Source organism: Poecile atricapillus, chromosome W (assembly GCF_030490865.1).
Source record: "Poecile atricapillus isolate bPoeAtr1 chromosome W, bPoeAtr1.hap1, whole genome shotgun sequence".
NCBI classification, from domain to species: Eukaryota; Metazoa; Chordata; class Aves; order Passeriformes; family Paridae; genus Poecile; species Poecile atricapillus.
Window position 1 is genome coordinate 179907 of NC_081288.1, and position 22398 is coordinate 202304.

Genomic DNA, 22398 nt, shown 5'->3' on the forward strand with positions numbered 1-22398 from the left:
CCCACCCTTGGAGTGTGTTCCTGAATCGGTGCCCACGTGTAGGTGTGGAGATGGGGCATTCGGACTAGATCCCTGACACAGGTGTTTGGTGGGGCTCTGGCTTCCAGCCTCCCTTGGGAAAGCAGACAGCATCCCTCACGCCACTTCTCTGACTTTCCAGGACCAAAACCAGCCAGAAGTGAGGGATAAGTATTTCCCCGATGTGCCTTTTGACGCCCACTTTGCTTCCCAGCTGTCCGAGTTCCACTCGGTGAGCAGCATGCCCGGAGTTGATGGATTTACTCTCAAGGTGGACGCTCTCTACAAGGTATGTAGTACCCAGTGCTTTTGGTAGCCCAAAATGGACTTCTCTGTCCAGGACCTCCCAAACACTTGGTGAATTGTAGACTCTGGGCCTTCAGAATTCACCTCTGATACAAGAAATGAAGATTAGGATGTTAGTCCCGTAATTTCATTTTTTTTTTTCCCTGAGGCACTCATGAGAAGGCTCTTTAAAAACACATTATTCGTGTTCCTGAAGGAATTAATGCCATCGCAAAGGCAGGACACCTCACGGGGTGGTCCGTGCTCCCGAGGAGCTCCCCTTGAACACCCGAGGTGGAGCTGCCCCGGGGCGCCCCGAAGGCGGCGGGCGGCCGCTGCTGCACCGTCAGGAACCTTCATCCACCGAGGGACGCGGCGGCCTCTGCCAGGGCCAGGGCAGGAAAGTGAAGCAGGTGCACATGGAAGTCAAAGTCCACGGCAATTTGCATGACGGCACGGAAGTTTCATGGAGCACACGCATTGGGAAAAGCTTTTTATAAACTGTAAAATAAAGATAATCCAAAACTGAAAAGCCACCTGGGTATTTTTTTAGTCTGGTGAGGAGGGGCAGCTGTCAATTGCCCCTGCTCCCGTCTTAGCAGCTGCACGGCTGCCCTCCCTCCGTGCTGCTCCAGCTCTCCCAGGCTTAAGTGGGCAGGGTGGGGAAGCCAGCTCCTACCGCTGGCATGTGGGAGCTCTGAGCCAGCCGAGGAGCAGCCGGGTTCCTCTTCCTGTCCTCCGGAAGAGAGTAAAGCTAAAATCACCCGCTGTGATCGGGGTGTCCCTTCTTGCGCCGCCCCGCCGGTCCCCCTCATTCCCCTGGGGCGCGGCGGGCCGGAGCCCCACGGAGCTGCTGGGCCGGGGCAGGGAAGGACGGAGACGAGGGCGCCCAGCGCGGCTCGGGCCCCGCCGCGGCCTCGGGGCTGGCGGAGCGGGGGGGCCCGGGCCGGGAGCGCTCCGGGGCTGCGGGACCGGCCCTGCCCAGGCCGGGGCGCCGCGTCCGCACCGGGACCCGCAGCGCTCCCGCAGCCGGAACCGCCCTCCCGCGGCGATCCCGGTACCGATCCCGATCCACCCCACGGGGGAGAGGCGGCACCGCCCGGGACCCCAGGGCGGACACCGGCAGGACCCGAACCCCCCATCCCAGCTCCGGTTGCGGGCTCCGTCACCCGCTTTCGGTCAGCCCCGTCCCGGCATCGCGGCAGGAGGGGGAGTCGAGTCCCGGCGAGGGAGTGCCCCGTCCCCAGCCTTGTCTCAGCCCCAATCCGGCCATGCTCCGCCACCCCCGAGACCCGCCACCCGGGGCCGGCCGGGGGAGAGGCGGCACCGCTCCGCCGGCGGACACCGGCAGGACTCTGCCCCGCTGCAGACCCCGTCCCGAGCCGCGGCCCCGCCGCAGCGCACAGGGCTCGGAGCGGAGCCCGCCGGGAGCAGCCCCCGGGCCGGGGCTCGACCAGCGCCGAGCGAGAGTCGCGGGCCAGCGGCACGGGGGGCGGGGCCGCATGAGGAGCGGGGCCACGGGGAACAGCCCGACCGCACCTGGGAACTGCCGGGGGTCCCGGGCGGCGCCGCCTCTCCCCCATCGGGCGGATCGAGGCGGCACCGGGCCCGGGATCGGGATCGGGATCGGGTCCGGGATGGGTCTCGGGTCCGGGATCGGTCTCGGGATCGGTTCCGGGCCCGGGATGGCGGCGGCGGTTCCCGTTGCGGACTCGGCCCCCCCCCGCCCGGCCCCGGGACCGCGGCACGAAGGGGGCGAGGCCAGGGAGAGGGGGGCCCGGCACAGGTGTGAGGGGCGGGGGCACGGAGCGCGTGCGCAGCTCGGGACAGCAGAGCGCGTGCGCGGCGCGGGGCCGCCTCAGGTGTGCGGGACGGGGCCGACACAGGTGTGAGGGGCTCCAGAGCGGCTGCGCGGGGCGGGACCGAGGGCATTTAAACCCCGGAAGGGCGGCGGCCGCCATTTGCTCCAGTACCGGGTGGAGGCGGCTGCGGCCGCTCCGGTGAGGCGCTTCTCTCTCTTCTCCGCTTTTATCTCTCTTTTCTGCTTTTATCTCTCCTTTCTCTGCTTTTCTCTCCTGTTTCTCTCTCCCGTCTCCTTCTCTCCCCTCTCTGCTCTTGTCCCCCGTCTCCCCCTCACACCGCCCGCTCCCTCTCTCCCCTCACCTCCCCGCCCGCCCCCTTCTCCCCAACCTGAGCCCCGCCTCTGTTCCTCCTCTGTCTCTTCCTCCCGCTCCCTCCTCACCCGGCCCAACCTGGCTCTGCCCTCCGTTCTCCTTCTGTCACCGCTCCCTTCCCCTGCTCCTTCTTTCTCCCCTCCGCCGTCCCTGCCCCGGCCGCCCCGGCCTCTCCCTGTGTGCCGTACGCCCCTGTTTGTCCGTGTCCCCCTTCTCCTCTCCTTGGCGGCGCTGTCGCCCCTCTGTCTCTGCCGCCCCTTCCTTCTCTGTCCCTTGTCCCTTTCTGTCTTCCCCCGCAGCCGCGGGGCTCGGGGCGCCGGATAATAAAGCCCAGAGGGCCGGAGCCGGCGCCCCCGGCGGGAATCCCCTCACGGGGCCGGAGCCCGCGGTGCGGGTCCCCCCACGCACAACACCGCCCCACACTGCCGGGTGTCCCCACATCACACTGGGGGCTGAGGGGGGCCGGGGCTGGGAGGGGGGCTTAGGGTGGGCCCCCTCCTCCGGAGGGGTCCTGGGGTGGGTTAGCGAGGGTTGGGGGGCCGGGGGGGGGGGATTTGGGATGGGGGGGTTTGGGAAGGGCCCCCTCGTTAGGAGGGGGTCCCGGGTGGGGGGTGGGTTAGGGAGGGCCCCCTCCGGAGGAGGGGGTCCCGGGGAGGGGCGAAGCCCCCTCCGGAAGGGGGGGGCCCGGGGTGGGAGGGGCTGGGGGGGTCTGCCCCCCCTAAACCCCTCCCACTCTGGGCCCCCCCCTCCGGAGGGGGCCCCGCCCCTCCCCAGGACCCCTCCTCCGGACAGGGGCCCGCGGGGGTGGGGGGGCGGGGTGGGTGGGGGGGGCAGAAGGCGGGGTCACGTCACTCTGCACCGGAATCACACTTTTGTGTCAAACGACCGCACTCCCCCTCCTATTCCCCCCCCCCCCACCCACCCCGCCCCCCCCTCCCCCCGCGGGCCCCTGTCCGGAGGAGGGGTCCTGGGGAGGGGCGGGGCCCCCTCCGGAGGGGGGGGCCCAGAGTGGGAGGGGTTTAGGGGGGGCAGACCCCCCCAGCCCCTCCCACCCCGGGCCCCCCCCTCCGGAGGGGGCCCCGCCCCTCCCCGGGACCCCCTCCTCCGGAGGGGGCCCTCCCTAACCCACCCCCCACCCGGGACCCCCTCCTAACGAGGGGGCCCTTCCCAAACCCCCCCATCCCAAATCCCCCCCCCCCGGCCCCCCAACCCTCGCTAACCCACCCCAGGACCCCTCCGGAGGAGGGGGCCCACCCTAAGCCCCCCTCCCAGCCCCGGCCCCCCTCAGCCCCCAGTGTGATGTGGGGACACCCGGCAGTGTGGGGCGGTGTTGTGCGTGGGGGGACCCGCACCGCGGGCTCCGGCCCCGTGAGGGGATTCCCGCCGGGGGCGCCGGCTCCGGCCCTCTGGGCTTTATTATCCGGCGCCCCGAGCCCCGCGGCTGCGGGGGAAGACAGAAAGGGACAAGGGACAGAGAAGGAAGGGGCGGCAGAGACAGAGGGGCGACAGCGCCGCCAAGGAGAGGAGAAGGGGGACACGGACAAACAGGGGCGTACGGCACACAGGGAGAAGCCGGGGCGGCCGGGGCAGGGATGGCGGAGGGGAGAAAGAAGGAGCAGGGGAAGGGAGCGGTGACAGAAGGAGAACGGAGGGCAGAGCCAGGTTGGGCCGGGTGAGGAGGGAGCGGGAGGAAGAGACAGAGGAGGAACAGAGGCGGGGCTCAGGTTGGGGAGGAGGGGGCGGGCGGGGAGGTGAGGGGAGAGAGGGAGCGGGCGGTGTGAGGGGGAGACGGGGGACAAGAGCAGAGAGGGGAGAGAAGGAGACGGGAGAGAGAAACAGGAGAGAAAAGCAGAGAAAGGAGAGATAAAAGCAGAAAAGAGAGATAAAAGCGGAGAAGAGAGAGAAGCGCCTCACCGGAGCGGCCGCAGCCGCCTCCACCCGGTACTGGAGCAAATGGCGGCCGCCGCCCTTCCGGGGTTTAAATGCCCTCGGTCCCGCCCCGCGCAGCCGCTCTGGAGCCCCTCACACCTGTGCCGGTCCCGTCCCGCACACCTGAGGCGGCCCCGCGCCGCGCACGCGCTCTGCTGTCCCGAGCTGCGCACGCGCTCCGTGCCCCCGCCCCTCACACCTGTGCCGGGCCCCCCTCTCCCTGGCCTCGCCCCCTTCGTGCCGCGGTCCCGGGGCCGGGCGGGGGGGGGCCGAGTCCGCAACGGGAACCGCCGCCACCATCCCGGGCCCGGAACCGATCCCGAGACCGATCCCGGACCCGAGACCCATCCCGGACCCGAGACCCATCCCGGACCCGATCCCGATCCCGGGCCCGGTGCCGCCTCGATCCGCCCGATGGGGGAGAGGCGGCGCCGCCCGGGACCCCCGGCAGTTCCCAGGTGCGGTCGGGCTGTTCCCCGTGGCCCCGCTCCTCATGCGGCCCCGCCCCCCGTGCCGCTGGCCCGCGACTCTCGCTCGGCGCTGGTCGAGCCCCGGCCCGGGGGCTGCTCCCGGCGGGCTCCGCTCCGAGCCCTGCGCGCTGCGGCGGGGCCGCGGCTCGGGACGGGGTCTGCAGCGGGGCAGAGTCCTGCCGGTGTCCGCCGGCGGAGCGGTGCCGCCTCTCCCCCGGCCGGCCCCGGGTGGCGGATCTCGGGGGTGGCGGAGCATGGCCGGATTGGGGCTGAGACAAGGCTGGGGACGGGGCACTCCCTCGCCGGGACTCGACTCTCCCTCCTGCCGCGATGCCGGGACGGGGCTGACCGAAAGCGGGTGACGGAGCCCGCAACCGGAGCTGGGATGGGGGGTTCGGGTCCTGCCGGTGTCCGCCCTGGGGTCCCGGGCGGTGCCGCCTCTCCCCCGTGGGGTGGATCGGGATCGGTACCGGGATCGCCGCGGGAGGGCGGTTCCGGCTGCGGGAGCGCTGCGGGTCCCGGTGCGGACGCGGCGCCCCGGCCTGGGCAGGGCCGGTCCCGCAGCCCCGGAGCGCTCCCGGCCCGGCCCCCCCCGCTCCGCCAGCCCCGAGGCCGCGGCGGGGCCCGAGCCGCGCTGGGCGCCCTCGTCTCCGTCCTTCCCTGCCCCGGCCCAGCAGCTCCGTGGGGCTCCGGCCCGCCGCGCCCCAGGGGAATGAGGGGGACCGGCGGGGCGGCGCAAGAAGGGACACCCCGATCACAGCGGGTGATTTTAGCTTTACTCTCTTCCGGAGGACAGGAAGAGGAACCCGGCTGCTCCTCGGCTGGCTCAGAGCTCCCACATGCCAGCGGTGGGAGCTGGCTTCCCCACCCTGCCCACTTAAGCCTGGGAGAGCTGGAGCAGCACGGAGGGAGGGCAGCGGTGCAGCCGCTAAGACGGGAGCAGGGGGAATTGACAGCTGCCCCTCCTCACCAGACTAAAAAAATACCCAGGTGGCTTTTCAGTTTTGGATTATCTTTATTTTACAGTTTATAAAAAGCTTTTCCCAATGCGTGTGCTCCATGAAACTTCCGTGCCGTCGTGCAAATTGCCGTGGACTTTGACTTCCATGTGCACCTGCTTCACTTTCCTGCCCTGGCCCTGGCAGAGGCCGCCGCGTCCCTCGGTGGATGAAGGTTCCTGACGGTGCAGCAGCGGCCGCCCGCCGCCTTCGGGGCGCCCCGGGGCAGCTCCACCTCGGGTGTTCAAGGGGAGCTCCTCGGGAGCACGGACCACCCCGTGAGGTGTCCTGCCTTTGCGATGGCATTAATTCCTTCAGGAACACGAATAATGTGTTTTTAAAGAGCTTTCTCATGAGTGCCTCAGGGAAAAAAAAAAAATGAAATTACGGGACTAACATCCTAATCTTCATTTCTTGTATCAGAGGTGAATTCTGAAGGCCCAGAGTCTACAATTCACCAAGTGTTTGGGAGGTCCTGGACAGAGAAGTCCATTTTGGGCTACCAAAAGCACTGGGTACTACATACCTTTGTGGGTTTTCCAAGCAAGGCAAACACCCTAGTCCAGGAGCTAGCCCCGTGGCCTCTCTCCCGGGCCACCCTGGCCAATCTACCCACAAGACATCAATATGATGGATGGCGAAGCAATGGCGTTTATTGCAGGGGAATTTGACAATTTATAACCTAGGGTCACTGTGTTACTCCCATCTACATACGTCACACCTAAGTGCTATTGGCTAATTGCAGGTTTTGCTATCCTAACAGAGAGGGGGTCTAGCAGCTTCTCGTTACATCCCGAATTCTTCCGCAGCGCAATGCCCTAGACTACAACATATTCCCCTCTCTCTATGAATAATTAATTTGCTAAAATATAAGGTATATTAGTCTTAAAAATTCTAATGTTATTTTTTATACGTATTTCTAAACACTTTGTCTAACTTATCTATATTATAAAGTTTTAAAAATGGATAATATAAAATTGAATAAAATATAAAATACTTAACTAAAAGGCTAAAAGCTTATAAAATGGATACTACAGTTTTCATTAGTAAATATGAGGCACAAGCGGTGACTAAGTATATTTTTAAAGCATCTGTTGCCTTTCTATAAACAAAATGTTAACTTTTTCTAGTCAGCTTTTAACAAAGGATACAAGCTTATTTAAAACACAGGGTCCAAAGATTAGCAGGAATAAAATCATCACAACTGGTCCAATCAGGGTAGACACCAGGGTGGTTAGCCACGGAGATTGGTTGAACCAGGACTGGAACCAGTTTTGCTGGGCTTCTCTCTCTGCTCTCCGTTGAGACAGCCTGTCTCGTAGCTCTGCCATGGTGTCTCTCACTACTCCGGTGTGGTCAGCGTAGAAGCAGCATTCTTTGTTCAGGGCAATGCAGAGGCCTCCTTGCTGCATGAATAGAAGGTCGAGACCTCGCCTGTTCTGCAAAACAACTTCAGAGCTTCAGAGAGGGAGGAGACTGACTTTTCTAAAAAGGATATGGATTTCTCAATTCTCTGTAGATCTTCATCTACAGTCATCTGTAGCTGAGAGAGACTCTGACTCTGGGTTATCGGAGCGGAGACACCCGTGGCTGCTCCAGTTGCTCCCAAGCCGAGCAGCATTGCTATTGACAGTCCTGTCAACAGCTCTCTTTTCTGAAGGCGGCCTGCTCGCTCAAGGTACTGGTCCACTTCTTCTTTGGAGTGGTATAGGACCCTGGGGATGAGAACAGCTAATACACAAAAGTCAGCAGAGGAGTTAAAGCTTTGGGTGTAAATGCAAGGGCTTGACTATTAGATCATGGGTTTTCAGCTTGTACCACAAAACTGGGGCTCACTGCTTCAGGTGTTATAACTATAAACAGCACAATTACTATAAGCAGTTTACCATGTAAATGACACCATGCTTACAAACTCACAGTTAAAACTTTTAACGTTAAATGAACCTTTAAAGATGCTTACACTACCTCTTAAAGGAAAATACTTATATTTTATACTAACATAACAATTACTACACAGACTAAACACTTTACCTTAAACTATTATCTAACTACTTCTAACACACGTGTTCTGGTATATATGTAGTCTAAGCGTGAAAGCAATTTGTTAAAAGGATAAACACACAATTACAATTTACTTTATATATAGTTAGATGGAGTCTCTACACTTCCCAAATCTTCTACAGAATTTCTCCAACACGATTCAGTCCTGGAATGTTCACTGCTCCTGTGATGTCAGCTGGCAGCTGATCGGTGACTGAGGGCTTCGATGTTCAAGTTGTTCCTCAAACCCTTCTAAATCTTAAAACAAAGGACAAGTGAAAAATTAATAGAAACACCACATCATAATAACAACATAAAATTTCTGTTGGCAACTGTCTGTGTATTGTTCAGACACAACTGTGTCCTGACAGCTCCACTTCTGATCCAAGTCTGGAGTACCAAGGCTGTGTGGTGACTTCTCTGTTCACTGGATCTCGTGTGTTCAGAGGCACACAGTCTGGTCAAATGGACAGGTGACTTTTCTGAACCTGCCAACAAAACACAGGCACTTCTCTCTTAAAGTTAATGAATTACACTAATCAAATTGCTTCTAGGGTATCAATTTCCCCCGTTTTCTTAAAAAAATAAAAATGAAATGTATTTCTGTTCAACATTAACACAAAACCTTATACACAATCAGTAAAAACCTATAACAGTTAAAAATCAATCAATATAAAAATACTGTTAATTATTAAAACACTGCACCAGCATCTCATATTTAACAAACAGAAACAAAAAATCAGTGAAGGATTGGATCATCACCTCTGGAAAATGATTCTCCAAGCCCACTTCAAAATTGATCCAGCTGTTATATTAATAGGGTCAAATTGCAAAGTCAAAAAGTGACTCAAATATTGATTTGGGACAGAAAACATCTGGATCTGTTAGCAAACATTCTGTCCAGGTAAAGTTAAGACTTGGCCAGGGCCTTAGACTTTAAACTGGAAAGATGCCTCTTAACTCATTTTTAAAACAAGGTTTTCAATAGCAACAGCTATGAGATGCTTACAGCACAGCAAACTGTTAAAATGCATTTGTACAAAGCAAATGATCAGAAGTCTCAGGTACCAGACTAATTAAATCATTCAGCAGTTGGTTTAATTTGAAGCTTCTTTTATGGCAGCTAATCCTTAGCAATGGTATATCTTTTTAAAATTCTGGAAACACTGAAAAATAATAAAGTTATAGCAAACAAAACTGCAAAAATTGCAACAACTAAATAGAACTCCCAATGAAGTCTAGGGTGTCACAGTCTGCATTCATTTCTGTCCACAAGCAGGTGTTCATCAGTGGTTTATCACAGTTGCTTCAGTTGTAGCTGTCTTCATATTTCTAGGAAAATAACTATACTTTGCAATTTAAACAAGTGTTTCTAATAAAACATAAAACAATTCAAATTAAACAACATTTAAACTTAACAATAATTATTTATAACAAAAGGAAATAACAAACTTAACCTTAAAAGAATATCCGAGTTAGAAAACTCAACCCAAAAACATTCAAGCCCAAACATTACAAAACTTGACTATCCTCAATTCTACCAACACCCAATCTATGCCAAATAAAAACACAACTCAATCTTATTCTGTTACTACAAAAAGCAACTAAAAGCCTGATATATACTCCTTAAACACAATATAACAATAACATGGATTCACTATAAAAATTATAAAAATAAAACAAATACATCACAATTCTATGTTATCTAGCTTTGAGAATAACCCACAATAACTGCAAATATTACTAAAAATACTCATTCACAACAAGAATTTGCCTAATACATGTTCAAATTAGTTAAAATTCTAAAGTGCAGCTTCTCTAAAAAAAAGCCACAACACAGGATTGGGCAAGTTGTCATTTAGCTTTTGTAGCACTTTTCAGGAACATCAAGTCTAATTTTTAAATTAAAATCTAAAATCCAAATTGATATATATGCTGTTATATGTGTTTTATTTACCAAAAAAAATTCACATTAAAATTTCCTTATTAAAATTGTCAAAAACTCAGCAAATGGGTAATATATAATTAACATAACTTTAAAATTACTGAAACAAAGCAAGAATCTTTTAAGTTTCTTGGGATACAAAAATACAACATTTAAACTTTTTAATCTATTTTTAAAGGCACTTCAATAAAAACTTATTTTTAAATCTCAATTTTAATTACAACAATTTGCTAATTTATAAATAATACAATTTATAAAGCTTCTAATTTTTAAATTGTCTAATTAAAACTCTCTCTTTTTTATCCCTCTCAAAAATGTCCAGCTTTTTGTTGTTTTTCTTTTGCTTTGTTGCTTTGGTTTCTGTGTGTTTTCTCAACTCGTCCACGCCGAGCTACTTTTTAAATCTGAGAAAAACTCTGAAAACTCCAATTGCATAAACTCATAATTACTTTAAACACAAAATTAACTCCAAAAGGGTACATAAACACCTTTTAAAAACTCAAGAAATCATGACTTTGTAGCAAACTCGCTATTATCCCAGCGCTTCTTCCCGGGGGGCGGGGTTGAACCGCTCGTGTCTCGGTTACAGTTGGAACTCAACTGCTCAGCTGCTTCCTGCTTGCTGTGCCTTTTCCTTGGGCTGTTCCCTCCCCCCTGGCTCCACTCCGCCTCCATCCCACCTTTCCCTTCGCCCCTCACTCCAGGCTCTAACCCGCCCTTTGCCACCCCTCCTTTCCACTGCCTCTGCATTCCAAGAATTCTGCACGCATCCTCTGCTTTCTTCTCTACATTTCTTATCTCTCTCAACTCCCCAACTGTGCCCATCTTCCAAGGCCAGCTTTTGTTCTTTGTTAAAGACATACTTTTCCCGCTCTGTAACATTTTTCTCAGCGCCATCTTTAAGTCCAAGGGGGGATGTATCTCCCCTTACTTTCTTTGCTACATTTCTGGCTTCTTCTGTTAAATTTTCCCAAAAATCTCTTGTTTTCTGTTGCGCTTCTGAGAGCAGCTCAGGGTTTGGGGTTTTAGGGGGCATATCGTCCTCCTGTGTCCCCTTCTGCTCAGCTGAGCTACTCTCATCTGGGGATTCTAAAGTTTGTGTTGTAGCACTCACCCCTAGTTTTGGGGTGACCAACAGACAGCTTTTTGCTGCTGTCCAGGCTTCCTGCTTTTGTCTAGCTTTTTTCAAGGCCTTAACGACCTTCCCCCACAACTTAAAATGTTTCAGATTAACAGAATCTACCGTTTCATTAGCCAGAGCTCTGGTACATTTCTCCCACACCTCAGGGTGAAGAATGTCCACTGGCTGTTCTATAATACCGATTTGTAAAAGCTGTGTAACAGCAAGCATAAAATCCTTAGATTTACAGTCTACACCCCACTGTTTATATAGTTCAGATACGACCTTTATCCTTGGGTCCATCGTCGTTCAAGATGCAGGGATGTCTCCCTCGTCCAGGAAAGGTCCAGCCTGTCCTGACCGCTGCTCCTGTTTTTTCAGGGATTCCTCGCTTTCTGGATTTTTTCCCACTTTTCCTCCCGGGTTTCGGGCACCAATTGTGGGTTTTCCAAGCAAGGCAAACACCCTAGTCCAGGAGCCAGCCCCGTGGCCTCTCTCCCGGGCCACCCTGGCCAATCTACCCACAAGACATCAATATGATGGATGGCGAAGCAATGGCGTTTATTGCAGGGGAATTTGACAATTTATAACCTAGGGTCACTGTGTTACTCCCACCTACGTACGTCACACCTGGGTGCTACTGGCTAATTGCAGGAGGTTTTACTATCCTAACAGAGAGGGGGTCCAGTAGCTTCTCGTTACATCCCGAATTCTTCCGCAGCGCAATGTCCTAGACTACAACATACCTTGTAGAGAGCATCCACCTTGAGAGTAAATCCATCAACTCCGGGCATGCTGCTCACCGAGTGGAACTCGGACAGCTGGGAAGCAAAGTGGGCGTCAAAAGGCACATCGGGGAAATACTTATCCCTCACTTCTGGCTGGTTTTGGTCCTGGAAAGTCAGAGAAGTGGCGTGAGGGATGCTGTCTGCTTTCCCAAGGGAGGCTGGAAGCCAGAGCCCCACCAAACACCTGTGTCAGGGATCTAGTCCGAATGCCCCATCTCCACACCTACACGTGGGCACCGATTCAGGAACACACTCCAAGGGTGGGGAAAAACTGATCTGGTGTTCACAGCTTGCAGCAGCAGCAGCAGCAGCAGCAGCAGCAGCACAAAACATCCCCCACGGGCTCCCTTATCCCTTTGCAGCCACCACCTGCGGGTTGCCAGAGCAAATCCCAAACGGGAAGAAGCAGGAGCAGAGCACTCACCAGGAGGAGGAATCGGTGTTTCAGGTACTTGTTGGGCTGGATGCAGCCGTACCGGGGCCCCTCGTTGTAGACGGTACCCGTGGGGTCGAGGAAGGGCACGTAGCCATCCCTGCCTGTGCACAGGTTGACCTTCTCCAGCTGCAGCTTGTAAGCAGCGTTGAGGTTTTGTTCCGGGTGCCAGAGCACGTGCCCGTACAGGATCTGCCCTGGGGAGGTCGGGACAAAGAGGGGCAGGTGAAATTTCCCAAGCAGGAAAACGCTGCTAGAGCCAAGTGTCCGTGTTCAGAAGGGTTTGGGTTGTTTGGGAAGGGCTCGGTGGGTGGGAGTGACAAAACGCGGTGCCAGAGCACGCTGCTCTTTCACAGGGCTGTAAGATGTCAATGATTGCTGTAGAAGAGGCAAAGCTACCTGTGGGTTTTGCCCTTTCCTCTCCAGGGAATGGAAGCTGTGAAAGCAGAAACGCTGGGCACAAGCAGAAGAGGAGAGGTAAATCCTACCCTTGGAAAAAGCCCCCCTTGTAATCCATTTCTGCCAGAGACCTTTCCGATTTGGTGGGGTCCATTAGAAAAACCTTCTCGTCGTTACAGATCTGAAACTCTTGCGTTCTGGGAGTAAACAACTGGAACTGGGCGGCTTGTCTGCTGGAAGGTGATCAGGATCAAAAACCTGCAATTGGGACAAGGAAGGAAACAAAGGGGAGATGAGGTCTGGACAGGTGTGCACCCCAAAGGGGCCGAGCCTGCCCTCCTGCCCTCTTACCGCTCGGGAGCGTGAGCCGTGCAGGGCAGGGGCTTGGCTCCAGGCTCTGCCCACGGCTGCGTGGGCTGCACCGTGCAGGGGATCGGGAACATGGTGTATTCTCCAGAGTAATCCTTCCTGGGAACAGACAGGAGACCCTGCAGCCACCAAGCAGAGCTCAAAGCTCTTCACCCAGGGCAGCACCTCTCCCTTGCCCCAGCAATGTCATCCGGCAGTCCCCGAGGGACAAGTGTGACTCTGGGATCAGTCTATCCACAGGCTTCACCGCTGGAAAAATTCCTTTCCAAGAGGCTGAGCTGATTTTTCTCTCAGTACAGCAGTGCTCCAGCTCTAACCAAGCTCCTGAGCATTCCGTGCTATTGCTGGCGTGGCTGCTGGAGGGGTGCCAGGGAGAACGTGGTGCTGTGGGGGAAGCTGCTGGAGGGGACTGCACCCCCAGCCCTCACCTGTTGTAGGAGCTGGTTGCTCTCCAGAGCTGGTAGGGAGAATCAAAAGTCTGAGCACTCCACAGCAGCTGCAGGTCAAATTCGATGCCTCCCAGGTGCTCTGGAGTTCTCCAAGAGGACCTGACATCTGGCAGGCTGTGGTGCTCCGTGACAAACAGCGCTGGGGGAGGACAAGGAGGTGACGGGAGGCAGAGCGCAGAGAGGCCCCACCTCGCAGGGCCAGAGGGGCTCCCGGCAGGGACAGGGACTCGTTCCGCTGCCTGTGCCGTCAGAGCAGAGCTCTGTGTGACCCTGCTCTGTGTCCCTGCCAGGATCACTGCCCTCACCTCTGAACTTGGCCTGCGTCCTGAACTCGCTGACCAGCCGTCCGTCCTCGCGGATGTAGATGGGGATTATCTGCAGGCGGGCCGAGAGCACGCTGTCCGTCTGGATCCCTGCAAGGACAGCGCCACTGGGAGCCCACACAGCACCTTCGCTCTCCTCTGCTGGGCTCTGCCAGCCCCAGAAGCGTTTGGGACACCTCCACAAGGCAGGGTTCAGTTGGGATCACCCTCCAGTGAGCCAGCTGCACGCTCCCTCTGCCAGCCATCGGCTGCCTAAGCCCCCCGCAAGCACAGAGGAAGGCAATATTCCGAGTTCCCCGCTCCCTCAGGACTCTGGGGGCAGTGCAGGAACTAAGGGGAAAACATGAAGGAAGCACTTCTTCCGTAGCCCTTGGAGTGCCTCAGGCTCACCTGTCCTCCAGAGAACGGTGTCGTAGAAGAAGGAGAACTCCATCTCGGTGCGGTGCTCCAGGGAAGCCCAGCCCCTCGGTGCCGTCACACAGATGTAGGACACGGAGAGAGGGACGTGGACTGTCAGGAAGGACTGGGCAGAGTCCCTTACCTGGCAATAAAACCCCAAAAAGGGGGTTATGCACCTTCCAGTGAAGTCAGAGGTGACTCTGGACGTTCTTTACGTGCAGGCACCTCAGACAAACCTGCATTGTAATCCAGGGGCAGCGCTAAGGCTCCCTGGGACCACCGGACAAAGGAACTCTGGGCACAATTTCACCTCAAAACCCCCCTGATTTCCAAGGCTGTGAATTAAAAATGAGCAATTCTGCTTGCTCAGGCCTCCCAGAGCTCTCCATTTATTATCTGCAGAGTGCAGCTGTACTTTGTACGCCCTGGAGAATTCGGGGAGATGTTCCAGCCTGGCTGGGGCCAGGCTCCACATGCTCCACTGGGCACTTTCTCCGGCCAAGCGGCTCCTCTGGGTTTGTGCAAACAATTGGAGCTATAAAAGGAAACTTCATGAACAAGTTCCAGGCTGGCAGGAATTAAGAGAGATGATGCTGGTCCAAGCAATGTGGGCTGGGAATTTAATGGAAGAGCTTGGGGGAGACGGAGTGGTCTGCAGATGGATAATGCAGCCAGGAGAGGACAGTGAGATACCCCAAACAGGGAAAGCCATTCGTTTCTAGAGGAACATTTTTGGCTTTTGGTCTCTTAATTACGGAATGAGCTAAAATATCCCATGTTGTGGAGCATGGACTGAGCTGCCTCTGCTCTGTCCTCTGCTCATTTCTATTGGCCGAGAACACAGCCAAAATTATAAAAGAGAGCCCAGCTGAGAACGTTTTGTATTTCCAGTATGGCCCTACATTAAAAAAACCCGGTATTTTCCTGGCACTCTGAAGATTTAGAGAATAAAATAAATGGAAAACGAATGAAATGGAAAATAAATGAAATAAATGCACACAGCGCTGTTTTCTTCCAGGTTAGAGGGGGGGAAAAGCCACGCTCCACCTGTGCAGGGCAGAGCAGCAGCTCCACGCAACGCAGAGCTGTGCCTGAGAACTGAGAGAGATCTGGGATACCTGGAGAGCTCTGGATGGGCCTCTCACCTGGAAGTCAGCGGTGACAGAGCCCCCACAGACATCAATTAACTCGGTCATGTCGTAATAAGCGTCGAAGGTCCAGATGCAGCTCTTGAGGCTGAGGTGCTGGTACAGCTGGATGCTCTTGGGCTCCCTCACCGCGGGCTCCAGCTGCTAGGGGCGGTCGTAGCCCGGGCCCAGCACGAAGCTGTCCTGGGTCACCTCGTCCAGGAACCCTGCCTCTGAGAGAGAGAAGTCAGGACACTGATCCCTCCCCATTTGAAACAGCCCCAGGCCAAGAATGGGGGCCTTGCTTCACTCTTGAATCAACGGGAGCTCCTCTCCCTTCATTATCCTGGAGGTCAAACTGGACATACTCAGGTCTTCACAGGGGAAAATCTAACAGGAATGGCATCCTAAAAAACCAAACCTAGGGACCTGCTGATTCAAGGCTGAAGTGAACCTTTAAGAAATGAGGAACAGGTTGAGTATGGAATTATCAGAGCGCAGCACAACTTTCTGCCTGTTGGGGAGGGTGAAACAGGGAAACCTTATGAATGTGATGGTTTGGCAGAAGATTCTGAAAAAAGAAGGCTAGAATCGAAGTAGAAACGAAAGCCTGCTTTGAGTCATAAGATACAGAGTACTGGTTACTATATGACCAAAGAACAATAGCCTAGCCAGCTAAAGGAGAATCCTGCTGATAAAACAATGTCCTTCTGCTGACAGAAAGCCCAAAGGTCAAGAAGCAAGGGAAGAACTCGTAAAGCTTGTAGAACCTCAAATGCAACACTGTATGTAAAATCTTTAGTGGGTGTATCTCGTAGTGATTGGTTACTGGGAATTAGAATATTCACTATAGAAAAAGATAGATTGGATTGTAACAAGAACTTTGCTCTCTTAGCTTTTCTATCTTAAACCTCTCTTAACCTCTCTCTTAGCTTTTCTCTCTTACCTCTTAACCTCTCTCGTACCTCTCGGCTCTTCTCTCGTACCCCTTTACTCCTCTCTCAGCTCCCCTCTCCCCCTCTCCTACCTCTTCCACTCTTTCCCTCTCTTACTCTTTCCTTCTTGGGTTTTCCCCTCTTACCCCTCTCTTGTCTCCCCCCTCTTATCCCTCCCTGGTTTCCCCCGCTCTCCCTCTGTTGCTCTTACTCCCTCCTTCCCCTTTTCCATCCTCTCCTCTCCTGCTCTCCCCGTTCTCTCCCTCCTCCCCCGGACCACGCGGACGCCGAGGCTGGTGGCGGACACAGCTCTCCCCTCTCTTTACCCATATAATAAACTGCACATACCTGAACAGCTTGACCCTGGAGAATTCTCCCACCGCGAGCGAGCGTTTTACACAGCAATATCTAAGCAATGATTTCTAAACATTTATCCAAGCTTGAACAGCTTATTCCTAATTATCACCACCTTTATAACCAGCACTCGACTGCCCCTGCAATACACAGGCACAGGGAGGACACTGCAGTTATTGACACAACAGAACAAGTAACACACCAAATGAAACACCCAGCGCTACACCTCACTTCTGGAAACAAAACCTGGGCGCACACTTTAGTGTGCAAAACCCCTGTAAGAATAAAACCTGCTTTAAATATCTTAGGCATCGAGCCACACACACGCCTATGAAATTCAGCGCAGCAGTGACAAAAAAGGGAATTATTTCCTTAACCTGCGAATAATCACCTCTAAGATTCTGTGATGCAGTTGCCACTGCACACAGCCACAAGCGGCCTTTTTATTAACAGGCAAAAGAACAAAGGCAATCCCAATTTCTCCCTTCTTGTCTGCAAAGAAACAGAGAAGGGAGAGATGCTTCTCAGAGGAGCATGGTAAAAAGACACGTGGTGTAGAATATGGAACAGCTGATGGTTCAGCATCTCTTCCACTGCAAGATCTAGGGGATATCTGATGATACCCTGGAGGCAGGAGTAGGAATATAAAGGAGCTCAAGGCTATCTGCTCTTAGGTTTTAGCACTGTGACCTTTACCTTAACTTACATTTAAGTGTTTCTTACAGTGTAAATCCCTTTTGTTTTGATTTTAACAGAGTACAAGAATTCAGGGAAGTAACAGTGGCATACAGCCTTTAATTTCCCCTGGTCTTCTCACCCAGCAATGAGGTCTCACAACAACAATACAACAATAAATAGTTATAGAAGGTAACTCACTGTGCTGAAGAGTTCTTCAGAAGGATGGGAGCCACAATTGAGGCAGATCCTTGGACAGACAAGCCAGAGGTGTTTAGGCCTTGTGCTTCCTTGTTACCCCAGAACCAGCCCCTAAAAGGGAACACAAAGTTCACACGCTTGTATTTGAAATGAACACCATATAAAGAACAAAACATCCTAAAAAAGCTACATATCATACAAATAATCCAGCTAGCTTCTTTATGCTGCTTTTCTGTGGAGCAACAACTTTACAGAAGTAGATCTTGCTCTATCAATACAATGTTTTATTATTGATGGGCTTGTTAAAATCAGAGTGAACTCCAAGCACCCAGATATTCACAGCAGGCAAACATCTCTCTGAATACAACTGAAAAGGCCAGAAGGGCTGCTCCATGTTACCTGTAATAGCCATGTTTGTCTCTGGAGTACATCAGGTGATCAATGCATGGCCTTTCATCTATTTTTTTTTCCCCCTGTGTTCCTCCTTTCCATCCTTCTGCGTAGCCTTGTAGCAGATAAATCTGTTCAATAAAGGGCCCACCTGACTCTGAGCAGAAGGCAAAGCAGAGGATTTGTCAGCATGAAAACCCACACTGCAAAGATGAACGGGCATCAGTGGCAGTTAAAAATCTGCTAGAAATGCTAATATACTAATATACACTACCCTCTTCCCTGATTTCCATATAAAAAAGGAAAGGAAGTTGTGTGTGAGCCAGAAAAGCTAAAAGGCTCGGGCAATGTGCTCACCTGCCATCCCACACAGCTGGGTGTGACTTAATGCACCAAACACCAGGGAATCGTTGCCAGCTGGGCGATGGACACCACGAAGCACACAGGTTTTCAGTGCTGTCAGCAGCTGCAACGGGAGGATTGCCTCTGAGAAACTTACCAAAACAATGAAAATAATAAAAAAGAAAAAATTAACATCTATTTCCACAACACGTGTTTAAATTTATATACTATATTCATTTATATATAACACTCAATATATAAAGTATCAAAATATATTATTTTAACATGTATACATATATTATTATATATTAAATATATTATATACATTTTAATTATATATATACTTATTATATATATAATACATCTATTAAATAAATATAATGTATATATATAGATTAAACATAAACCTGTTTGTATATATTTGCATTACTTCTATTTCTTTACTTTTCTGGTTGCACATATCTCTATATCTTGATATATTTAATATACATTTCTATGTTTTTATTTTTGTAGTATTTATTTAAAAGCCCCGAAGCAAACCTAATAAAAACCAAACAGTCCCTTTATCTTAAACGGTATTTAAAAATCTTTTAATATATATTTTTTATCAGATTTATATACCTTGTTGATATACATAACACATAACATATCCTAAAATATATCATATTACCATCTATACGTACAGAAGTCATATTATAGATTATAAATCAATATATATGCATATATTTCTATTACTTATTTTTACTTATTTTTATGCCTACATATATATATATATATATATATTTCTCTATACCTTTACATATTCATTCTTGAAATATTTTATTTATTTTTTTCTTATTTATTTAAAAACCCTGCCTCTAACTAAATAAAAACCAAGCAGCCCGTTTATCTTCAATATTTTTTAATATCTATTTTGATCATCATTATACTTCCAGGTATATACTCGGTGGATAAAGTCCCCCCGACCCGCCCGCACCTCTCACCGTTCCGGCACACAGAGCATCCCCTCCTCGGGCCGCTCTGGACCCAGCGCCGGGGAGCGACCGTTGGGAGCCGAAGCCATCGGGGGGTTCCTCCATTTCCCCGGGCCGGGGGGAGAGCACGGAGCGAGAGGAGCGGCGGGAAGGTACGGGTCGCCGCGAGGGCCAACCCCAAAAACGCGGCCGCGGCAAGGACCCCGTCAGAGAGAGGCGTCCTCACCGCTGCCTGTCGGCGCCCGGCTGGCTCGCGTCCGGCCCCGGCGCCGCTGAGCGTACAGCCCGTGTCGGCACGGCCGGAAAAGCCGCGGAAAATTGCGCCGGAGCGGCGTCGGCGTCGGGGTGTTTGTCAGGCAGTCGAGTAAAACACCCACCGCCCGGGGTCCTTGCATTTTCCCGCCTTTTCGGCCGCCATGCTTGGGAGGTCAAAGCCAGCCGCGACTCGGCAGCCATCTTGTGAGGGGCGTGACGTCACTTCCGCCCTTCCTCGCCGCCATCTTTGTTGTGGCTGAAGCCACTTCCGGCCGAGCGGCCATCTTTGTTGTGGCACGATCGAGGCCCCCGCTGCTCTCAGCGCGTCTGTCTAGCTTACTTGCCTGAACGAAAAACCCGACGAAGCCGGCCGACTCCGAGCACTCCGCCCGATTTTCCGCCACCTTTCCCGGGGCGAGGACGGTGGCGGCGAGGCTCAGCGGCTCCGGAGCTGGGCGGCGGCTGCGCCTGCGGCGGCAGGCATTGGAGTCGACGCCTCTGCCGGGGTCCTACCGGCCGGCCGCAAACTTCAGTGTGGCAATCAGCCCGACCCGGCTCCTGCGGGGGGGGGTCCCGGCTCGACACGGCACGCCTCGGTTCGGTTCGGCTCCGCTCGGCTCGGCTCGGTTCGGCTCGGCTCGGCTCGGCTCGGCTCGGCTCGGCTCGGCTCCGCTCGGCTCGGCTCGGCTCGGCTCGGCTCGGCTCGGTTCGGCTCCGCTCGGCTCGGCTCGGCTCGGCTCGGCTCCGCTCGGTTCGGCTCGGCTCGGTTCGGCTCCGCTCGGCTCGGCCCCGCCCGCGCCGGGGCACAGCTGCAGTACCGCTCTGTGGCCACAAGGTGGCAGCACTGCCGCAGAGCTCAGCCCGGGGCTGGGCGGGGGTCGCCCCCGCACGTGCAAAGAAGCCCGGCAAGAAAGAACGTGTGCAAGCCCCTTCCAAAAACCCTTCTCCAAGGAACGCCCCAAAAAACCCCCCATCGGAACTTAGCAAGCCCTGCCTCTAACCAAATAAAAAGCAAAAAGGCCCTTCATTTAAATATTTTTAATATCTATTTCTGTCATATTGAACTTCTTTATTTATACAAATAGATATAATACATAACAGATATTAAAATATATTCTATTAGCATAATAGATAATAGATATTAAAATTTATTATATAAACATCTATCCATATAGTTTTCATACTGAATATTAATCTACTTGTCTAGATTAAATTACTTGTATTTATTTCTTTTTTATGGCTATATATATTAATATATATATATGTACCACCCTATATTCATTTTTGGAGTATAGATGTGTATACTTTCCTTTCTATATTATTTATTCAAAAGCCCTGCTTGTAACAAAATAAAAAAAAAAAGACCCTTGATTTAAATAGTTTTAATATCTATTTCTATCATATTGATCTTCTATATTTATACACATAGATATAATACATAACAGATATTAAAACATATTATATTAGCATCTATCCATATAGTTTGCATACTAAATATTAATATACTTGTCTAGATTTGGATTACATGTATTTATTTCTTTTTTATGGCTATATTTATATATGTATATGTATATATATACATATATATATCTCCCTCTATTTATTTCTTTAGTATAGATGTGTATATTTCCATTTCTATATTATTCATTTAAATGCCATGCCTTTAACCAAACAAAAACAAAAAGTCCCTCATTTAAATATTTTTAATATCTATTACTATAATATTGATCTTTTATATTTCTACACACAGATGTAATGCATAACAGATATAAAATATATTACCATTTATCCATATAGTTTTCATACTGAATATTAATCTACTTGTCTAGATATTGATTACATGTATTTATTTCTTTTTTATGGCTATATATATTAATATATATACATATATATATATCTCCCTCTATTTATTTCTTTAGTATAGATGAGTATATTTTCATTTCTATATTATTCATTTAAATGCCATGCCTCTAGCCAAATAATAAACAAAAAGTCCCTTGATTTAAATATTTTTAAAATCCATTTCTATCATACTGATTTCTTTATTTATACATATAGATACAATGCATAACATGTATTAAATACATTACCATCTATCCGTATATTTTTCATATTGAATATTAACCTGCTTTTCTAGATTTAGATAACTTGTATTTATTTCTTTCTTATGGCTATGTATATATCTATATCTATCTATCTATCTATCTATCTATCTATCTATCTATCTATCTATCTATCTCCCTATATACATTTCTTTATTATAGATGTGCATATTTTCATTTCTATATTATTCATTTAAATGCCATGCCTTTAACGAAATAAAAACAAAAAGTCCCACATTTAAATATTTTTAATATCTATTACTGTAATATTGATCTTCTATATTTATACACACAGATGTAATGCATAACAGATATAAAATATATTACCATTTATCCATACAGTTTTCATACTGAATATTAATCTACTTGTCTAGATATGGATTTCTTGTATTTATTTCTATTTTATGGCTATCTATCTATCTATCTATCTATCTATCTATCTATCTATCTATCTATCTCCCTATATACATTTCTTTATTATAGATGTGTATATTTTCATTTCTATATTATTCATTTAAATGCCATGCCTCTAGCCAAATAATAAACAAAAAGTCCCTTGATTTAAATATTTTTAATATCTATTTCTATCATACTGATTTCTTTATTTATACATATGGATACAATGCATAACATGTATTAAAATACATTACCATCTATCCGTATATTTTTCATATTGAATATTAACCTGCTTTTCTAGATTTAGATAACTTGTATTTATTTCTTTCTTATGGCTATGTATATATCTATATCTATCTATCTATCTATCTATCTATCTATCTATCTATCTATCTATCTATCTCCCTATATACATTTCTTTATTATAGATGTGTATATTTTCATTTCTATATTATTCATTTAAATGCCATGCCTTTAACCAAACAAAAACAAAAAGGTCCCTCATTTA

At 50.8% G+C, this 22398-nt stretch overlaps 1 protein-coding gene across 13 annotated transcripts; it reads right to left on the bottom strand.

The window, feature by feature from the left end:
• Positions 1 to 5871: 5871 nt before the first annotated feature.
• Positions 5872 to 19542, bottom strand: LOC131592398 (extracellular matrix organizing protein FRAS1-like). Of its 13 annotated transcripts, none has more exons than XM_058863877.1 (12): positions 19147 to 19542; positions 18179 to 18315; positions 17831 to 17978; positions 16550 to 17542; positions 15285 to 15499; positions 14131 to 14281; positions 13723 to 13830; positions 13397 to 13556; positions 12951 to 13067; positions 12192 to 12857; positions 11726 to 11872; positions 5872 to 6234 (listed from the first exon to the last, which is right to left on the bottom strand). In XM_058863877.1, exons 5-10 carry the CDS (start codon positions 15333 to 15335, stop codon positions 12773 to 12775), a joined length of 672 nt encoding a protein of 223 aa, XP_058719860.1. In that variant the 5' UTR covers positions 15336 to 15499; positions 16550 to 17542; positions 17831 to 17978; positions 18179 to 18315; positions 19147 to 19542; the 3' UTR covers positions 5872 to 6234; positions 11726 to 11872; positions 12192 to 12772. The 13 variants fall into 13 exon arrangements, with proteins under 13 accessions (XP_058719860.1, XP_058719865.1, XP_058719858.1 ...); XM_058863882.1 differs by having other exon boundaries at positions 18179 to 18287; positions 19140 to 19542; XM_058863875.1 differs by having other exon boundaries at positions 19140 to 19542.
• Positions 19543 to 22398: the final 2856 nt, after the last annotated feature.

Bases quoted from the DNA above. Each gene is read 5' to 3' on its own strand.
- LOC131592398 (XM_058863884.1), bottom strand. From the start codon at position 15,335: ATGACCGAGTTAATTGATGTCTGTGGGGGCTCTGTCACCGCTGACTTC. The intron at 13,831-14,130 runs GTGAGCCTGAGG...CTGTCCTTGCAG, and splicing joins CACCGTTCTCTGGAGGACAG to GGATCCAGACGGACAGCGTG. The intron at 13,557-13,722 runs GTGAGGGCAGTG...GTCCTCCCCCAG, and splicing joins GACGCAGGCCAAGTTCAGAG to CGCTGTTTGTCACGGAGCAC.